This window comes from Grammomys surdaster, unplaced genomic scaffold, assembly GCF_004785775.1.
Source record: "Grammomys surdaster isolate TR1022 unplaced genomic scaffold, NIH_TR_1.0 949, whole genome shotgun sequence".
Classification (NCBI taxonomy): Eukaryota; Metazoa; Chordata; class Mammalia; order Rodentia; family Muridae; genus Grammomys; species Grammomys surdaster.
Window position 1 is genome coordinate 254,472 of NW_021605368.1, and position 21,188 is coordinate 275,659.

Consider the following 21,188-nt stretch of genomic DNA (forward strand, 5'->3'; position numbering starts at 1 on the left):
ACAGAATGCCACTTCTCCTCCCCTCATGCCTGATCTTTTATTCTGTTCCAACTAGGAGGTTGATGCATCGGAGATACAGGTGCAAGTGTGTCTGTATGCTTTTGACCTCATCTACCTCAATGGAGAGGTGAGTTCTGCTTTGTGACAGGTGGCCACAGGGTGGCAGGTTGGTGTGAGCTTGGAGCTGTCTCTTTGGTTTCTGTTTCTGATTCTACTCCAGCGTTGAGCTGGGATCTCATGCACGGGCAGTAGCTCTCTTAAGTGTAGATGTTGGAGGTCAGAGGCCCCCAGTCTTCCTTGCAGGGTGTTTTTGAGCACTCTTCTTGTGGTTTTACATTTATATGATTTTTCTTCTGTCATATCTGTATGAAGTAGGTTTTTTTCCCCATGACTGCAGAAACTGGAGAAGCCAGCTTCTGCTCTCTTGAACAAAGGGGTCTGTACACTGTCATTCAGCTGTAGCCCCCTTCTCGCTGTTCATTTCTAAACAGAGATGTGTTTTATGGGCCACACTGTCCAGAGGTGTGGAGGTGTAGCGCAGGAGTAGACCGTCTGCCTAGCTCCTTCTCAAGACCCCGGGCTTCACTTGCAGGGCACAAGAAAGGGACATAGAAATGCTATCTGGGTGGATTCGGTGCACTGGTTTTTAATGAATTAACAAATCTTTAAATTTCAAATTTCTGTATCACAGATATCAAGATGTGTGACCCCTCTCCTTTCCCCCTAAATAGAACCTCTTTAAACAGAGTCCTCAAGTACATTTTAATAAGCTGGGTGCGTGGCTCAGTGTAGAGTCCCTGCCTAGAATCCCATAGTGAAGGGCTGGGGCTCAGAAGTACATGCCTGGTATTTATGAGATCTGATGTCTCATAAATATCTCTAGTCTGTAGCATCTGCTGTAAAGGAAAGAAAAAAGGTTATTAAGGGTCTTGAGACTGAAAAGTTTGAAAATGGTCATTTAGGGTACTAGAAATCATTCTCACCTCAGCCTGGTGAGAAATCATCCTATGTGGTTATGGGGTTGGGCTGAGTGGTAAGATCTCTCATTCTTTTCTTGCCTCCTCTTTCTGCTTCTCTCTTGATGTCTTCTGTCTGGCCAGTGCCATCAAATCTCTGTACTAGTCCAGATCTGAATCTGTTACTGGGGTATCAGGAGAACTGACATTCTATATGAACCTGGCTAACTGAGCCACAGAGCTCAGATTGTTTCCACCAGACAGATGAGTTTAACTTAGAGAAGTATGGTGAGCAGAGGCTAGCCTTCTCATGGGTAGATGATATCTCATTCAGGTTATATCTGTATTGTCTGCATGTATAAAGTTTATCTGTGTGTGTGATCCTGCCTCGGCCTCCTAAGTTAGCAAGCAGGGACCACCCCTGCCTAGCTTACTGAACCGTATAAAGGACGTTAGCATGTCTGAACTTTGGTATCTAGGGCAAGGCTTCCATAGATATTGAGGGACTGTTGCATTGACTAATGTGTTTCTCACTTAGAAGGTGACTCCCAGTCCTTCATTAGCATAGGGAAGACCCTCTTGAGTGTGTGACCCTGTGTATGTTGTGAAGGTCTGGACTTGTACAGTTTTTGTTTCCTCAGTGTTGCCCACTTTCTTTCCTCATAGTCTCTGACTCGACAGCCCCTGTCTCGACGCCGGCAGCTGCTCCGGGAGAACTTTGTGGAGACAGAGGGTGAGTTTGTCTTCGCCACCTCTTTGGACACCAAGGACATCGAGCAGATTGCTGAGTTCTTGGAGCAGTCAGTGAAGGGTGAGTGTAACTACTCTTCTCTCCCAGGGTTTGAAGCTTTGCTGTACCTGTGTTGAAGTTTCCATCTCCCAAACCCTGGTATTTGCCTGGAATCCTGCCTGCTTATTATGTCTTGTGAGCCACTGCCTCCTTAGTCAGGCTTCCATGTTTCCTACAGACTCCTGTGAGGGCCTGATGGTGAAGACCTTGGATGTTGATGCCACGTATGAGATCGCCAAGAGGTCACACAATTGGCTCAAGGTGATTCTGGCCTCTGCTTGGCCTTCCCAGTATGGATGTCTATCCCTACTGGTTACAGAGTCTCCATCTACTCCCTAATTGAATGTGTGATCACATTATATGATTCTACTCCAGTCAGATGTCCTGGAGTAAAGCGTGGTTAATGGTTCTTCCAGGAACTCACTGTGATATCATGGTGAGTAAGCCAAGCCTGGACTTCATGTCCCTTGTCCTTGTGTCCTTGTGTCCTTGTTGTATGAGTTGTACAAAGGAAAGGCTTCTGGGTTGTGTCCAGGGTAACCTGCCTCTGATGAACTCATGGAAAGCATCAGCTTGGTTAGGGCGAGTCTCGAGAGGGCCCTGGGTAGTTCAGAAGAGTTCTCTGGAAGTGACATCTGGGCCCAGCAGTGGACAGCAGGAAGGGGTGGGTTATGTAAAGAGGGTAGAGTAGGTGGGAAGGAGAGCCACAGGTGCAGTGGCTTAGAGGTGGAGTAGGCTCAGGATGTCAGACACAGAGTGATCAGGGGAGGTCAAGGGAACAGGCTGTAAGACTGTAGCACCTTGGGCCTTGTGAGATGAAACTGGGTTCTTTTCTAAAGGTTTCAGTAAGTCAGCAGGATCTTAGTGAAAGTCGTGTGATCCTGTTGTCATTTTGCAGGGTTCCTCTGGCTGCTTTTTAGAGAATAAGCCAGTGGATGTAGGACTGGGTAAAACTGTGGAGAGTAGGGTAATGTGTTCTGGCACAAGATGACAGATGGAGGCTCTTGGGAGCTGTGCAAGCCAGTCCTGCTGTACATTTTTTTTTCTTTTTTCTGCTCTGTTTCTCCTGTCTAGAATCAGGTCATTGTGTACAAACCTTCCCTACCTTAGCAATAGTTTACTCTTGTTCCCAGAATCGTAAGTGCCTGCAAGACACTCAGCTGGTGCTTCCTAAGTGTTTCTTGAATGGATGGGTAAGGGTGAAGAAATGGGTATTTGGGAACTGAAGCAAAGAGAAAAACTAAATGCCTCCCAAGCTGGGTGTGTATGCATACTGTAATTCCAGCATTCTGGAGGCTGAGGCAGGAGGATCCAGATTCCAGCTCAGCTGGGAAGATAAAAGATGATTCCCCTCACACGCCTCCAGCTCATTTGCTTTGCTTCAAGCTGGAAAGCACTTTTACTTGCAGCTTTCCCTGAGCCTTGCTTCTCTTCCTCAAAGCTCTCAAGCACACACATCTAGTAGCGTGTTCCCTCTGGCTGGCTGCCCCTCTCATCCCTCACTTCCCTCCTCTAGCTGAAGAAGGACTACCTGGATGGTGTCGGTGACACTCTGGACCTTGTGGTGATTGGTGCCTACCTGGGCCGGGGGAAGCGGGCTGGCCGGTATGGAGGCTTCCTGTTGGCTGCCTACGATGAGGAGAGTGAAGAGCTGCAGGCCATATGCAAGGTCCTGGGGACTGGGTGCTGATCACAGAATTGGGAGGGATATAGTTTTACTCTGGGGTATACCTGTTATCATGCATGTGCAGGTTCAGTCAACTCTGAATAGATGAGTGTCATTTTACATATCCACTCATGTGATCAAGCAGCTTGTAATTGTTATATTTTTGGGCACTAGCATGTTACCATTTTACAGTATTTATCTAGAACTGAGTTTTAAAAGCATTATTGTTAGGGCAGAAGGCAAGAAATAATCAGGCTATTAATACAGACAGCACCTGTCTAGTTAGAAACTTACATAAACAGTTATAGGTAGCTGGCAGCACAGACTTACTACTCCCATTTTAGCATTGCGTTGGTAATGTTAAGAGTAGGAGTGGTAAGTGGTGGTGCAAGCTTGTGATCCCAGCCACTTGGGACGTAGGGAGTCACAAGGCCAGTGCCATCCTGGGTATGAAGCTGGGAATGTTGCTCAGCAGTACAGCTGCTGCCTAGTATCTCCAGTGGGAGGCTGGGGGCATGGCTCAGTGTCCCCCAGTTCAGGGCTGGGTCTGTGGCTCAGGGGTAGAACCCCTGCCTGGAATTCCTCAGTGAGGGGCTGGAGAAGTGGTGGCTTAGTGGGAGAGATCTTGCCTAAACATTGGAGAGAGTCAACAGAAAATGGATTTTTTGTTTGTTTGTTTTTGTTTTTAGAGAGCAAAGGACAGTGCATGAAAAGCACAGCCTTTCTGGGCAGGGAATTGTGGCCGATATCTCAGTAGCATCACCCCACTTCATCTCAGGTGGCAAGAACAGGGTTAACTACTGGGCCAGCTGGCCAGATGAACTTCTAATCTGCCATTTTCTCCTGCAGCTGGGAACTGGATTCAGTGATGAGGAGCTAGAAGAACATCACCAGAGCCTGCAGGTGGGCCCTGTGACCTCCTGGTGTCTCTCACCACACTTACTCTGTACAGGGCTCTGGCTTCATGGGATTACAGAACATCCAGGTTCAAGTCCCAGATCTACCAGCTACTTCTGGTGATGCTGTCCAAGAGATTGCATGTCCCAGCCCAACACACATGTGGCCATTGGGTTCTGGTAGTTTTCCCTGAGAAGTGCCATGAGCCTCTAGAGAAGGATGAGTTTTCTTAATGGGTTCAGGTATTTTAGTGTATGAAGCTCTGCCCTGTGTGTTAGTATCATCAGGTCTGACCCATCTCTGTCCCATTTTTGGCTATCTCTCTGCTGTTTCCCAGGCTTGTGCCACCCTCCTCAAAAACTTCTCTCCTTGTGTGGTGTGTCTTTGTCTTAATGTCTCTTTCCCTGGGCTTCTGCCTCTATTTTTAGTATCCTTCTCAGATCCAATGTGTCTCCTTTCTTTCCCCATTTCCCTTTGATATTCCTCATCTAGCTTTTTGTCTTTAAAGAGTGCTCCATTTTCTTCTGCCCTTCTCTCATCCCTAATCTCCATCCCCCTCAGCCTTGGCCCTGGTTTTGAGATTTTAAACTCATCTCCTTTTCCTCTGTTTACTGCAGGCCCTGGTATTGCCTACTCCACGCCCCTATGTGAGGATTGATGGGGCAGTGGCCCCAGACCACTGGCTGGACCCAAGCGTTGTATGGGAGGTGAAGTGTGCTGATCTCTCCCTGTCCCCCATCTACCCTGCTGCACGGGGCCTGGTGAGTGCTGGGGTCTGGGAAGGACTCTTGGAGGGAAGAAAGGCAGAGGTGATGGGGAGAGATCTTGGGATGTGCTGCTCCTGTATAGTAATCAAAAAACTTTGAATATATTTAGGTGTCAGATATCATTCTCAGCTATAAAAGAAGACATTGACATTTCTCAGTTTGGTAGCATCTCACCTTCGTCTGTTAAGTAGCTTGAGAACCCAGACATAGAAAGTTCAGCTTGTATCACAAGGGTTTCCTTCATGACTGAAGTCACTCAGAATTAGGTGTCATGGTACCAAGTTTTGCAATTCCATGGCTAATGTCCATATGTTAGAACAGATCAGTGATATAGTCTTGGTGGCTCCAGCAGTCAGTGAGCAGCACACAGGAGATAGTGCAACTGAACTTAAAGGGCTCTTTCTTTGACCTTTCTTCCTGTCCTAAAGGTTGGCTGGTATGTACTTTCTGAGTAGAAGCAGACTTGTATTTTGCAATGTGGACCTCCTAGGTTTTTGCTGTTGTTGGCTTTTAGGGTTTTCTTGGAGCCTAAGATAACTGCTTGGTTACTAAATGCCCTTACTGTGGGATTCTAGGCAGATGCTGTACCACTGAGTTATTATGTCCTCAATCCCTCATTGGGAGATTCTAGGCAGGTGCTCTACTACTGAGCCATACCCCCAGCCCTTCACTGGGGGAATTCTAGGCAGGGGCTCTACCACTGAGCCAAGTCCCTTCACTGAGGTGTTGTTGCTTTACCATATCCCTCTTTTTTTCCCTGTGTTTTTGTTTTGTGTATTTAAACCACACAGGCCTTGAACTTGAGATTCTTCTGCCTTATCTTCCTGATCACCTGGGATTATAATCGAGTTCTACCAAGCTTGGTTTATCTCATTGTTATTTTTACACTTACTATACAGTAGCGATACAGGGCCCTTGGCACCAAGTGCACGGAGCTACCTTTGTCCTACCTTACTATGACTCACTCATAGTTTAATAACTGGCATATTACCCATGTAAGCCTCACAGAAATGCCAGTCTGCACCTGTGTTCATAGGTGAGAAAGAGATAGCTTCACAGAGAGCTGTGGTAACTGCTGCTTGGCTCCTGAGAACTGCTAGCTGACATTAAATCCCTACCTGCTTTTCAGCGTTCATGGTTATCAAGATGCTAACAATATAAGTAACTATAGAATCTTGTATTTTCTTAGGATTACAGTACATCAGGTACCAAGATTTCAAACATGCTGACACCTTCTTTAATTCTTACGGCCCATTGCTCAGCCCCATTGAGCTAAGGCCCAGGTCAGGAAAGAAGGAGGGAGTCACCAGATAGGGAGTCACTTGTCAGCTTATTGCAGTTGGAGCCTAGCAGAGTCCCTCCCATATTACTATCCTCTCCCACAGGTGGACAAAGAGAAAGGGATCTCTCTTCGTTTCCCTCGGTTCATTCGTGTCCGTGAAGACAAGCAGCCAGAGCAGGCCACTACCAGTGACCAGGTGAGGCCCTGGGTAGAGGATTGGTTCTGGCTAGGAGCTATAAAGATGGGAATAACTGGGGAGCTGCTGATACCCACTACCTCTGCTCTCCTCAGGTGGCCTCTTTGTACCGGAAGCAGAGTCAGATTCAGAACCAGCAAAGTTCAGACTTGGACTCCGACGTTGAAGACTATTAACCTCCTGCTCTCCTGAGCCTGGGATGGAGGTTGAGAGAACATGGGTACTATTGGACTGGTGGTGTTGACTGGTGTGTGTGGGATCACAGGAGTGAGATCCTGGGGCTGGGATGTTTCATTTTCTTCAATAAATGACTATATCAAATACCTTGGTGAAGAGGTCTACATTGAGCTCTGTGGTGTCGCTCTGATGAGCTCACACAGGTACAGCATATAGCATATAGGTATAGCATATAGCCAGGTGTTGGACATGTTCCTTGCAGTCCGGCAGCCTCTAGCCACTTGTGCTGTGGAACACTCAAAACATGACTATTGCCACTTAGGACTAGAACAGTTCATTTTATTTTAAATAGCCACATGTTGTCAGTGTTAGTCAGTGGATAGCAACAATCAAGAGCTTTCATGTTTTAACTTCTTTGAACTCCAAGCCCTCTGTCAGGTTGACACTGTTAGCTCTCTTACAGATATAGATGAGAATACTGAAACTGCCAGTGCCCTTGCCAGGAGCATCAGCACTTAGTAGTCCAATCCAGTAGCTCTGCTGGCAGTGACTCCCACATCTTTCTAACAAGGTCTGTGCATGCTCTTGGGAGACAATGGTGCAAAAGGACCAGATCTCAGTCACATGACCATAACCTGCAGCAAAGCTTGCTGGGAAGTATTTTATGGTGCGAAGGCATTGTTAAACAATCTAACTATGAATGAAACCACATTTTTCCATGTGAGTGTAAAATGAACCAGACTTAGCCTTAAATGTCTTATGCATGACTTCATCCAATGAAGCTATTCTTTTGGTACAATTATTGTCTATGTCTTTTAGAAAAAGAAAACCTTAACAGGATACTGTTGCTTGCTACAAATTTCATCTAGCAAGCAGTGGATTGATATTTGGCCTGTGCCCTCAAACCCTTCAGACTGTTCATGTACTGTGATATAAAAAGACCTCTCTATGCTTAGCTGAAGATCTGTTACATTCTTCATGGGCCCACCCCTCAGCCCACAAATGATAAAAGTGAGTTTACCAGCTGCCAATGAGGCTAAGAGGTAACAAAGCTAGTCATTGGGAGAAGTATCTGCTTTCAAGTGTCATTCTTTTATCTGGAGCTTGTTCCTCACTGTCCCTCATCTTGGCTTGTTATGAAGAGGAGACAGTTGTTCTGGGCACACTGCCCATTGCCATGCCTGCAAGTTTTTTGCCATCTTGGCAACAAAATCAAGGTACTGTTCAGGTTGCTGCCAGGAACACCCAGCTCTTGACAAGTTAGGGGTGTAGTGATTATTCTCTAGCCAGTTTAATCCCAGGCAAGGTAAGTCCTCCTGCCTAAGTAAGGGCTGGCAGACAAGAGAGATGAAGCCTGTTTTCCAGGCTTAATTACCAGAAGAACCATGATATGAAACCGGAGGAACCAGGTAGGTTGTTCAGTAAGGGAATGCAAAGCTCTAGGGACAGTGGAGCCATGAGCATAGCTCTGATCTCATTTGGGTTTATAGAAGCCAAGAGGCTAGGGAATGATGGTCAGATGCTTGTAGGTTTAGGAATGAACAAAATGTTGTGGAAATGTGGTGAACAGCCATGCTGTAACCATGTTTTGCAAATGGAGCTCCTCAGGACAAGGCTTTTGCAGATTCCTGTCCACTTGACAAAGACCAGTGGAAATGTAATTGAGATCCCTGTGACTCAGGCCCTCCAGGCTTTGGCTGTGTTTACTCTTAAGGTAAGTTTTAGTTTTCCTTTGTCAGGAATGATTGCAGTTGAGTTTACTAGAAACAAAAGCCTTTGTTAAATTTTCTAAAGTTTCTACATGGGAGTTAAGACCTTTTTGTAGTTTATTGAACTTTTTTTGTTTTTGTTTTTGGAACACAGAAACTGGTTCTCCCTACAACTCCTGGCTGTCTCTAAAATCATCTCAGTAAACTGGAGAAAATCACTTAGATTAAGGATTCTTGCTTACTTAACTGTTTTAGAGAAGAGATTAATACATTTCATGAACTTAGGAGATGGTTTCTTTTTTTTTTCTTTTTTTTATTGGATATTTTATTTATTTACAATACAGATGTCATCCCGTTTCTCCATTTCCCCTTCTGAGAACCCCTTATCCTATACCCCCTCTTCCTTTTTGATTACATGCATGTATTAGGTCAGTTCTAGGTTGAGGGTCTAGCAATATAGTACATGTAAATAGTCAAGGAACAAGCAATACAATAAGCACAAATAGTCAAAGAAAAAGCAAGGCATTAAACCCAGTTACTTGAATACTCCCGTGATCACTGTTTCCAGGGGTTTATCAGGATGACCAAAGTATCTGAGCCTACTTCCCTGTCTTAGCCCAAGGTCATTTTCATGTCTGAAGTCTACTTCCTTGTTCTAGTCTAAAATTTAGATTCCTTTCTGAAATTATTTCTTTGTTCTACCCTAATATTTAGATTCCTGCCTGAGATTACTTTTTTGTTTTAGCCTAAGATTTAGATCCTCCCTGAAATTACTTCTTTGTTCTAGCCTAATGTCAGATTCCTGCCTGAAGCCTACTTCCTTGTCCTTGGCCAATGTCAGATTCTTGCCAAGTAGCCCCAAAGGCTCTCAACCTCTCCCCCTTTATTTCATTAAAAAGACTGAGCCTGTATTAGGTCATTCTGACAAGAATGCTTCCTTACCCATCATGGAATATGCATTATCAAAAGCAATGCATGTCTTAGGTAGGTAAGGCTCTGTGCAGAATCTTACCCGTACTTATCTTGCCAGCCTGTTAAATTAATAACTCTGTCTGGGGGTCCATTATCAGTTTCAAGTCATGTTCTTTGGCTGCCAGCCTGTTGATGTAGTTAGAGACAAGCTTTAACATGATGTGCAGGAATAAAAGTATTCCCAGGACAAGAAGGACTAGCCTGGTCAAGCAATATATGCCATTCCTGAGGTTTGACCAAAATGGAAATACTGACCTCAGGCAATGGATAATTTTATCTGTATTATCTGCAGCATCAAAGCTCAACAGAGCAACATTCTTTAAATTCATAATCTCACTATGCAGAGTTAACACACCCAGAGAGGTGTTAGGATTATGCCAAATATCCTACAGGTATCTTTAAATAATCATTGTAAATTTCAAAAGTAACACTACAATGATATTTGTCATTACACTTGAGATGGCTGCTAACTCTTGAAGCCTAAACCTCCTTCAGATAATTTGAATAGGTTATAGAGCATCATCCATTGTTCCAGATACCTATATAAATCCTTTTGTATACTCAATACATTAGTAACATTTTTTTGCTAGGTGGTTAACAAAAATAGTTGTCTTAACTCCTTGTGTCAGTGCTTTTGCAGAAGCAGTGGTGCTAACAATAAATTAAAGTGTTAATACCAGCAATAATCAAACCTGTTACCCTCTTGCTTCTACTTAAAGCCTAACTCACTTCTTCCAGCACTTTCAAGCTTTTTCCAGCAAATCAAGGTTTTCTAATACTCAAGGCAATAAGACAAAAGCTGGTTGATAGACCCCCATAACAGACATTCCAGGTTTCAACACACTAACACAATTGAGAATTATACAGTCAATGCAACTTACAACAAATACTGTAGAGGAGACTAAACCAATTTTAGCTTGACAATTAAAAGAGGCTTAAAACATATACTAACCCTTGTTTGAAATGTAGATCCTGTCCCAACTTTATCTCTTGCTATCTTAACATCATAGTGAACTACAGCTAACTTCCAAATATGTCTCTGACAATGTCCAGATCCAGTCTTCCAAAAATAGACTGTTATTTCCAATATTGGATTGATTTCTAGACCAGTACATGATTGAGTCTTAATAGCTGGTCACCTTAAAGAAGAATACAAGAGACATTATTATTTATCTTTTTGATTCTCTATCCCACAAGATCTAAAAACTTGAGGCAAGGCAGCTTGTCTCATCTGGGATATAGGCAAGCAAAGGTGGGTCAGGAACATATGTCCAATACAGCTCCCCAGTCACTCTTGTCAGGGCACTCAGCAAGCTCACAGGTTGGCATCATTCTTTGTCTCAGCAACAGTATGTCTCACCAATCTTTTTAAAGTTTCATGGGCCTCTTCCACAATACTTTGTCCTTGAGGATTATTCAAAATCCCCATAATAAATTGTTGACAAAAGTCTCGACTGCTCGACTACAATTGCCAGACTCATTACCTGTTTTTTTTTTTAATTGGGTATTTTATTTATTTGCCTTTCAATGTTATCTCCTCTCCCATTCCTGCCCAAAACCTCTTATCCCATCCCCTCTTCTCCTACTTCTATGAGCGTGTGCCCCCACCATCCACCCATTCCCGCTTCCCTGCTCTCGAATTCCCCAACACTAGGGAATCCAAACTTTCAGGGATCAAGGCCCTTTTCTTCCACTGATGCCTAACAAGGCCATCCTCACCTACCTATACAGGTGGAGCCATGAGTCCCTCCCTTTGTGTTCCCAGGTTGGAGGTTTAAACCCTGGGAGCTCTGGTTGAGCATTTTGATCCTCCTTCTAAGAAGGACCAAAGCACCCACATTTTGGTCTTCCTTCTTCTTGAGCTTCATGTTGTCTATGCATTGTATCTTAGGTATTGTGAGCTTTTGGGCTAATATCCAGTTATTAGTGAGTGCATACCATGTGTATTTTGTGATTGTGTTACCTCACTCAGGATGATATTTTCCAGTTCCATCCATTTGCCGAAGAAGTTCATGAACTCTTTTTAATAGCTGAGTAGTACTCCATTGTATAAATGTACCCCATTTTCTGTACCCATTCCTCTGTTGAAGGACATCTGGGTTTTTTCCAGCTACCAGATATTATAAATAAGGCTGCTATGAACATAGTGGAGCATGTGTCCCTGCTGTATGTTGAAACATCTTTTGGATATATGCCCAGGAGTGATATAGCTGTGTTCTCAGGTAATACTATGTCCAATTTTCTGAGGAACCAACAGACTGCTTTTCAGAGTGGTTGTACCAGTTTATAATCCCACCAACAATGGAGGAGTGTTCCTCTTTCTCTACATCCTCTCCAGCATCTGTTGTCACCTTAGTTTTTGATTTTAGCCATTCTGACTGGTTGAGGTGGAATCTCAAGGTTGTTTTAATTTTCATTTCCCTGATGACTAAGGATGTTGAACAATTCTTTAGGTGTTTCTCAGCCATTCGAGTTTCCTCAGTTGAGAATTCTTTGTTTAGCTCTGTACCCCATTTTGTAAGAGGGTTATTTGATTGTCTAGAGTCTAATTTCTTCAGTTCTTTGTATACCTTGGATATTAGCCCTCTATCAGATGTAGGATTGGTAAAGATCTTTTTCCAATCTGTTGGTTGCTACTTTGTCCTATTGACAGTGTCCTTTGCTTTACAGAAGCTTTGCAGCTTTATGAGGTCCCATTTGTCAATTCTTGATCTTAGAGCATAAGCCATTGGTGTTCCAATCAGGAACTTTTGCCCTGTGCCCAGGTATTTGAGGGTTTTCCTCACCTTCTCTTCTATTAGTTTCAGTGTAGCTGGTTTTAGGTGGAGGTCCTTGATCCACTTGGACTTGAGCTTTGTACAAGGAGATAAGAATGGATCAATTTGCATTCTTGTACATGCTGACTTCCTGTTGAACCAGCACCATTTGTTGAAAATGCTGTCCTTTTTCCACTGGAAGGGTTTAGCTCCTTTGTCAAAGATCAAGTGACCATAGGTATGGGGGTTCATTTCTGGGTCTTCAGTTCTATTCCTTTGATCCTCCTGCCTGTCTCTGTACCAATGCCATGCAGTTTTCATCACTATTACTTTGTAGTACAGCTTGAAGTCAGAGATGGTGATTCTCCCGGAAGTTCTTTTATTGTTGAGAATAGCTTTCGCTATCCTGGGTTTTTTGTTATTTAAAATGAATTTCAGAATTGCTTTTTTTATCTCTGTGAAGAATTGAGTGGGAATTTTGATGGGGATTGCATTAAATCTGTAGATTGCTCTCGGCAAGATAGCCATTTTTACTATATTAATCCTTCCAATCCATATGCATGAGAGATCGTTCCATGTTCTGAGATCTGCTTTGATTTCTTTCTTCAGGGACTTGGAGTTCTTGTCATACAGACCTTTTACTTGCTTGGTTAGATTCACACTAAGGTATTTTGTTTTATTTTATTTTATTTTATTTTATTTTATTTTATTTTATTTGTGACTATTATGTAAGGTATAGTTTCCCTAATTTCTTTGTCAGCCTGTTTATCTTTTGAGTAGAGGAAGGCTACTGATTTGTTTGAGTTAATTTTATATCCTGCCATTTGCTAAAGTTGTTAATCAGGTTTAAGAGTTCTCTGGTGGAAGTTTTGGAGTCTCTTAAGTATACTATCATATCATCTGCAAATAGAGATATTTTGACTTCTTCCTTTCCTATTTCTATCCCTTTGGCCTCCTTTTTGTTACCTAATTGCTCTTGCTAGGACTTCCAGTACTATATTGAATAGGTAGGGAGAGAATGGGCAGCCTTTTCTAATCCCTGATCTTAGTGGGATTGCTTCAAGTTTCTCTCCATTTAGTTTGATGTTGGCTACTGGTTTGCTGTATATTGCTTTTACTATGTTTAGATATGGGCCTTAGATTCCTGATCTTTCTAAGACTTTTATTGTGAAGGGGTGTTGAATTTTGTCAAATGCTTTCTCAGCATCTAGTGAGATGATCATGTGGTCTTTTTCTTTGAGTTTTTTTATATAGTGGATTACATTGATGGATTTCCATATATTGAACCATTCCTGCATTCCTGGGATAAAGCCTGCTTAATTAGGATGGATGATTGTTTTGATGTGTTCTTGGATTCAGTTTGTAAGAATTTTATTGAGTATTTTTACATCAATATTTATAAGGGAGATTGTTCTGAAGTTCTCTTTCTTTGTTGGGTCTTTGTGTGGTTTAGGTATGAGCGTAATTGTGGCTTCATAGAATGAATGGGGTAGTGTTTCTTCTGTTTCTATTTTGTGGAAAAGTTTATAGAGAATTGGTATTAAGTCTTCTTTGAAGGTCTGATAGAACTATGTACGAAAACCGTCTGCTCCCGGACTTTTTTGGCGGGGAGACTTTTAATGACTGCTTCTATTTCTTTCAGGGTTAGGGACTGTTTAGATTGTTTATTCGGTCCTAATTTAACTTTGGTAACTGGTATTTGTCTAGAAAACTGTCCATTTCGTCCAGATTTCCCAGTTTTGTTGAGTATAGGCTTTTGTAGCAGGATATGATGATTTTTTGAATTGTCCCCCTTTTCAGTTCTGATTTTATTAATTAGGATACTGTCTCTCTGCCCTCTGATTAGTCTGGCTAAGGGTTTATCTATCTTGTTGATTTTCTCAAAGAACCATCTCCTGGTTTTATTTATTCTTTGCATAGTTCTTTTTGTTTCTACTTGGTTGATTTCAGCCCTGAGTTTGATTATTTCCTGCAGTCTACTCCTCTTGGGTGTATTTGTTTCTTTTTGTTTTAGAGCTTCTAGGTGTGCTGTCAAGCTGCTTGTGTTTGCTCTCTCCAGTTTCTTTTTGTAAGCACTTAGAGCTATGAGTTTCCCTCTTAGTACTGCTTTTATTGTGTCCCATAAGTTTTGGTATGATATGTCTTCATTTTCATTAAATTCTAAAAGTCTTTAATTTCTTTATTTCTTCCCTGACCACGTTATCATTGAGTAGAGTGTTGTTCAGTTTTCACGTGAATGTTGGCTTTCCATTGTTTTTGTTATTAATTGAAGTCTAGCCTTAGTCCATGGTGATTTGATAGGATGCATGGGATTATTTTAATTTTCTTATATCTGTTAAGGCCTGTTTTGTGATGATTATATAGTCTATTTTGCAGAGGGTACCATGGATTGCTGAGAAAAAGTCATATTCTTTTGTTTTAGGATGAAATATTCTATAGATATCTGTTAAATCCATTTGCTTCATAACTTCTGTTAGTTTCACTGTATCTCTTTTTAGTTTCTGTTTCCATGATCTGTCCATTGCTGAGAGTGGGGTTTTGAAGTCTCCCACTATTATTGTGTGAGATGCAATGTGCGCTTTAAGCTTTAGTAAGGGTTTTTTGTTTTTTGTTTTTTTTTTTTTATGAAAATGGGTGCTCTTGCATTTGGTACATTGATACTCAGAATTGAGAGTTCATATTGGTTGACTTTTTCTTTGACGAATATGAAATATCCTTCCATATCCTTTTGATAGCTTTAAATTGAAAGTTGATTTTATTTGATATTGGAATGGCTACTCCAGCTTGTTTCTTAGGACCATTTGCTTGAAAAATTGTTTTCCAGCCTTTTACTCTCAGGTAGTGTCTGTCTTTGTCACTGAGGTGGGTTTCCTGCATTCAGCAAAATGCTGAGTCTTGTTTACGCATCCAGTCAGTTAGTCTCTGTCTTTTTATTGTGGAATTGAGTCCATTTATGTTAAGAGATATTAAGGAGAGGAGATTGTTGCTTCCTGTTATTATTATTTGTGTCGCTACTTTTTTTTGGGGGGGATTTGTTGGAAGAAGATTACTTCCTTGCTCTTTCTAGGGTATAATTTCCCTACTTGTATTGGAGCTTTCCTTCTATTTTCCTTTGTAGTGCTGAGTTTGTGGAGAGATATTATGTAAATTTGGTTTTCTCATGGAATATCTTGTTTTCTCCATCTATGGTAATTGAAAGCTTTGCTGGGTACAGTAAGTAGCCTGGGCTGGCATTTGTATTCTCTTAGGGTTTGTATGACATCTGTCCAGGATCTTCCTGCTTTTATAGTATCTGGTGAGAGGTCTGCCTTTATATGTTACTTGGCCTTTTTCCCTTACTGCTTTTGATATTCTTTTTTTGTTTTGTGCATTTGGTGTTTTGATTATTATGTGACCAGAGTTATTTCTTTTCTGGTCTAGTCTATTTGGCGTTCTGAAGGCTTCTTTTATGTTTATGGGCATCTCGTTCTTTAGGTTTGGGAAGTTTTCTTCTCTAATTTTGTTGAAGGTATTTATTGGGCCTTTAAGTTGGGAGTCTTCACTCACTTCTATACCTATTATCCTTAGGTTTGGTCTTCTGATTATGTCCTGGATTTCCTAGATGTTTTGGGTTAAGAACTTTTTGCATTTTGTATTTTCTTTGACAGTTGTGTCAATATTTTCTATGGTATCTTCTGCACCTGAGATTCTCTCTTCTATCTCTTGTATTCTGTTGGTGATGCTTGCATCTATGACTCCTGATTTCTTTCCTAGGTTTTCTATCTCCAGGATAGTCTTTCTTTGAGATTTCTTTACTGTTTCTACTTCATTTTTATGTCCTGGATGGTTTTGTTCAATTCCTTCACCTGTTTGGTTATATTTTTTTTGTAATTCTTTAAGGGATTTTTATGTTTCCTCTTTAAGGGCTTCTACCTGTTTACCCTCAATTTCTTTGACAGTGTTATTTATATCCTTCTTAAAGTCCTCTATCATCATCATTAGAAGTGATTTTAGACCTGGTTCTTGCTTTCCTGGTGATATGGGGAATTCAGGACTTTCTAGTGTGGGTGAACTAGGTTCTAATGATGCCAAGTACCCTGGGTTGCTGATTTTTATGTCCTTGGGCCATCTGGATCTCCTTAGGGCTACCTGCGCTGTCTCTGACTGGAGCCTGTCTTTCCTATTATCTTGGTTGTGTCAGAACTGTTTGGGGTAGGTGTTGCTGCTGTGGTTAGAGCTGAGGCCCAAGATCTGCTCAGTGCTCCGGTGTGGAATGGATGGAACCAGTGCTCTGGGCCAGGAATGAATTCCTGGGTCCCAATGGGTCCCAGTTATTCCCTGTTTGGGGCGGGTGTTGCTGTCGCCTTACCTAAGATACATGCTGAGGGAGATGGTTTCTTAAGAAGCGGTATTAAAAACTTATGGGAACATACGAGGAAAAGATGAAGGATGGTAGAGATGTTTAGATATCTCTTTGGTGCCAAAAAAATTACCAAAGAATTCTAAATCTTCCAGTCCCCTTGGAGATAAAAGTGAAACTAGAAACTGCCAGGAAGAAAAGAAACTTGATTCCAACAGCTAAGAATCAGGCAACAATTATTACTATTCTGGGAATGTATAAAGAAGAACAGGATGGTATCAAAAACTACTGCTAACATAAAAGTGGTATGTAAACCATTTAGAAATTATTAGACTTACACCTGGAAAATATTCTAGGTATAGTATTATACTCTCTGCTGGCTACAAAAATAGAGCATGCTGTTAATAAAAAGATTAGCCTTAGGGCTTGTGTCTGCTGGCCTGGTACAGTAGGATATGCCTGGCTAAATATAATAATTTTGGCTTGCAATATCAAATTCATGTTTAATGAATTAATTAATGGTTAATTAATGCTTAGATATGGGTAAAAGACAGTGACAACAAGGGAGTGGGAAAAAGAAACTAAAATGAGTAAGTATCGTGATTTTTGGAAAATGATTAAAAAGAATCAAATTGAAGCTACTCATGCTTGAATGCTTTAGACCTTGTATAAATAAAGATGGCTTGAGCTATTGGGGGCTGCTTGCCTGAATAACAGCTGGTGGTTAGTGTCTTCATTCTTACTGCTGCCATACCTCAAAGCTGTTCCAGAACCTGGCTGGAGTCCGGCAGAAATGGGGTCCTCATAGTATGACTGGCTAATAGACTTACAAGTGTGTGTCTACAGACAAGAGGCTGGCCCATTGTCTGGTTTTGTTTTGTTTATTTGGACTTGCTGTGTAGCCCAGGCTGTCCTCTTAACTCATGACTCTTCTACCTCACATACCCAATGTTGGATGACAGGTATGCACCATTATACTCTACCATTATCTAGCTTTTAGAAAGTCAATGTTGCTAGGTCAACACTAGTTGAGTTCCGACAGCTTTTAAAGCAATTCTTTCTTTGAAAGCAGTACTTCGGCCGGGCGGTGGTGGTGCATGCCTTTAATCCCAGCACTTGGGAGGCAGAGGCAGGTGGATTTTTGAGTTCGAGAGTTTGAGGCTAGCCTGGTCTATAGAGTGAGTTTCAGGACAGCCAGGTTTACTCAGAGAAACCCTGTCTCAAAAAAAAAAAAAAAAAAAAAAAAAGAATTCAATGTTTCTATTTTCTGTCTTAATTTTTTTTTTTTGTTTTTGTTTTTTTTTATTCTCCATTGGAGAGCAAACCTTAACTTTTACTCTATTCATTTATTTTTATATATGCCATAGGACACATGGGGAAGTGAGAGGACAACTTGAGGGAGTTAGTTCTTGCTTTCTACCATTTGGGTCCCAGGGAATGAACCTAGGTCATTATTAGGCTTGACAACAAGCACCATTACCACAGAGACAACTTGCTGGCCCTTTATTATATTGGTATATATTCATTGAATACAGTACTGAAAAACCATAAAAAGATTTTCATTCCATTGTATTCCACTTCGACCTTGTTCCTCTCATTCCCTCTACTATTGCCTCTCCCTTCCTTCTCCCCCTCTATATAAAACCTAGTATTCATGAATGGGATATTTGCCTTTCTGGGCCTGAGATTTCATCTCATAATCTGTAGTTTTAGCCATTTTCCTGCAAGTGATACATATATTCTTTATCATATTCTTTATGGCTGAATAAAAGTTCTTTGTGCACACATCACATTTTCTGTATCCGTCCCTCTGTTGATGGACACCTGGGAGGGTTCCATAATTTGGCTGTGGCATAATTTGGCTGTTGTCACTACAGCTGTGTGATTACAGTGGACAGTGGTGTGCAAGTCTCTGGAACTCTTCAACAAAGTTTCCAGGAGCAGTTTAGCTGGGTCTTAGGATAGATCTGTATTTAATCTTTTTTTTTTTTTTTTAAGGAAATTACACACTAATTCCTATAGTGCCTGGACTATTTTACATTCCTACCAAACTTTGGTTTGACTTCTCACCATTAACTTAGTTTCCTTAATGACTGCCATTTTACTGGAATGAGCAGACTCTCAGTGTAGTTTTAATTTACATTTCCTCAATGGCTAGTGATAATTGTTTTTAATTACTTGGCTATTTATACTTCCTCTTTTGAGACCTCTTCATTTGCCCATCATGTTGATTGGATTTGGTTTCTTGGTATTTGTTTTTTGAGTTCTTTATGTATTGTAGATGCTCATCTTCCATCTGAGATATATTTAGCAAAGATTTTCTCTAATTATACAGGATATTTTTTTACTCCTATTTCTTTGCTATGCACAGCTTTTAAGGTTTGCAATCCCATTTGTTAATTCTCGGCATTATTTCCTGAGTATCTGGAATCCTCAGATAACCCTCTCTTCTTAAAATGATTACCCTAATTTCTTTCTCTAACAGGAGTTAACAGGTCTTAAGATTGTTGGGTAATGGCCTCATATCATGAGGAATTGGTTTAAGGTACATTGGATGATAGTGCCAAGCCATAAAGAATTGCTTATGTCAAGCCTGACTTTTAGCTCCATTTGCAGAAACAATGTCTAGGTATTGAAAACAATGCACCCTACTCCCAGTTAAATCATAAAAACATCCATAGCTACCTATGTATATAAACATGTCCTCTAGTAAATGTGATCAACCTTCATTCTTCGGAAAGGCTGGGTCTCTCTTGCTGTTCCAATAAGGCAGTCTCAGCCTGTTGAGGTGGAGTTTGGCTCTTCTCTGCCTCATTTTTCTTAGATCCATTTAGAACAGACCTTTATAGAAGGTGAGAAATAGAGATCTAGCTTTATTCTTTTGCGTTTAAATACCCAGTTATTCTAATACTGTTTACTGAAGAGGCATTTTCTCTAGTGTAAGTATTTGCCATCTTTGTCAAAAATCAGGTGACTGCAACTGTAGGGGTTCTGTGCTGCTGCCATACTGTGTTAGTATGAGTGAGCAGGAACTCTTGACTCTCATGAAACATGGCTTTGCTGCTTGCCTGTGGAGGGTTTGGGTAACTCTTGTGATCTCACTGAAACCCTGGTTTTCTTACATATAAGTTGGTAATCATGCCTACAGTAGACATGAGTATGAAATATCAGTTGGATGAATGATGGACAGTTGAGCATGCAGAGTAGGTAGCAGTGTTCTATACTGACAAGTCATTTATTCTCTGTGTCTTTGATTCTTTCTCTATAAAATGGGCACAGAAGAGAACCATATTTTATGGTTGTAAAAGTAACCACTAAGGGTCATGAGAATTTTGTTAATACATAAAATGTACTAAAAGACATACTTTTTTAGGATTGGCAGTGGAACAGTTGTTAGTCCCATTCCATCATTGTTAACAGGTGGGAATCCCATTGTTGCTACTTCAGTTGGCTTGGAGAAAAGCGTGAATGCTGATGAGGTGATGTAGAACCCAAACCAACACCTCTGCTTCACTTGTGTTGTTGCTTACTTGAAATGGACTGTACAGAATGCTGCTTTGGAGGGTGCTGGACTGTCTTCAGTCTCTCAGATCTTAGCTGTGGTAACACCCCTTTGCACCTTTCCTATGGAGTCCTGACCAAACCCTTGGCCAGCAACTCAGGTTAATTATTTGAAGAATGCTTGCTTGAAACTATTAATATAAGACTGACTTTCCTGGGGTGCCTTTATTCTTTTTCCTCGGCTTTCATGGTAGATGGTGCCAATAAATAAATAAATAAATAAATAAATAAATAAATAAAATTAACTGGTAGCTGTCAGACTCATTCAAATTTTGTGATTGTCAAATCAGTAAATGACCAGACACCAAGTTTCCCACTCTATTCTGGATTACTGGAGAAGTGTCTAGAATTCTATAGTCCTTTATATTTCTTAACCCAAACCCCTCTACTTTCTCTTGCCTTAGGGTAAATGCACTTTAAAAAAACGCTAATGTATTTTGTTTATGTTCTCTCTCTGTCTCCCTCCCTCCCTTCCTCCCTCCCTCCCTCCCCCCCTTCTCTCCCTCCCTCCCTCTTTCTCTCTGTCCCTCCCTCACTCTCTACCTCCTTCCCCTCTCCTGTGTTTGTGTGTGTGTGTGTGTGTGTGTGTGTGTGTATGTGTTATCATAGGTATTGGGCTAAGGTCTGATCTCACTGACCCTCATGGGCTGTTTACCTTTTTTTTAAAAAAAAATATATTCCAAAAGTGCCCCCCCATTCCTGGTCTCCCCTCCATGAGCTCTTCACCACCCCCTTGCTTCTGAGAGGGTGCTCACCCACCCACTCACCCACTCCCACCTCACCCCTCTAGCATCCCCCTTTTCTGAGGCATCAAGTTTCTACAGGATTAAGCGTATCCTTTCCCACTGAGGCCAGACAAAGCAGTCCTCTGCTACATATGTAGTGGGGGCCACAGACCAGCCTGTGTTTGCTGTTTGGTTGGTGGCTTAGCCTCTGGGAAGTCTGAGGGGTCTGGGTTAGTTGATACCGTTGGTCTTCTTATGGGATTGCAATCTCCTTCAGCTCCTTCAGTCCTTCTCATAACTCTTCCATAGGGGTCCCCAGGCTCAGTCCAATGGTTGGCTGTAAGTATCTGCATCTGTCTCAGTCACCTGCTGGTAGATCCCCTCAGAGGATAGCT

The 21,188-nt window shown here is 41.6% G+C and overlaps 1 protein-coding gene across 1 annotated transcript in view; it reads left to right on the top strand.

Annotated features, from left to right (window-relative positions):
- Positions 1 to 6,877, top strand: part of Lig1 (DNA ligase 1) — a 33,643-nt gene extending 26,766 nt beyond the window's left edge. The window contains exons 21-28 of the mRNA XM_028782992.1: positions 56 to 127; positions 1,623 to 1,767; positions 1,925 to 2,007; positions 3,263 to 3,415; positions 4,262 to 4,315; positions 4,927 to 5,070; positions 6,462 to 6,554; positions 6,650 to 6,877. Of these exons, the coding sequence (XP_028638825.1) occupies positions 56 to 127; positions 1,623 to 1,767; positions 1,925 to 2,007; positions 3,263 to 3,415; positions 4,262 to 4,315; positions 4,927 to 5,070; positions 6,462 to 6,554; positions 6,650 to 6,730 (825 nt within the window). The 3' untranslated portion in view covers positions 6,731 to 6,877. The remainder of the gene's footprint in view (positions 1 to 55; positions 128 to 1,622; positions 1,768 to 1,924; positions 2,008 to 3,262; positions 3,416 to 4,261; positions 4,316 to 4,926; positions 5,071 to 6,461; positions 6,555 to 6,649) is intronic.
- Positions 6,878 to 21,188: the final 14,311 nt, after the last annotated feature.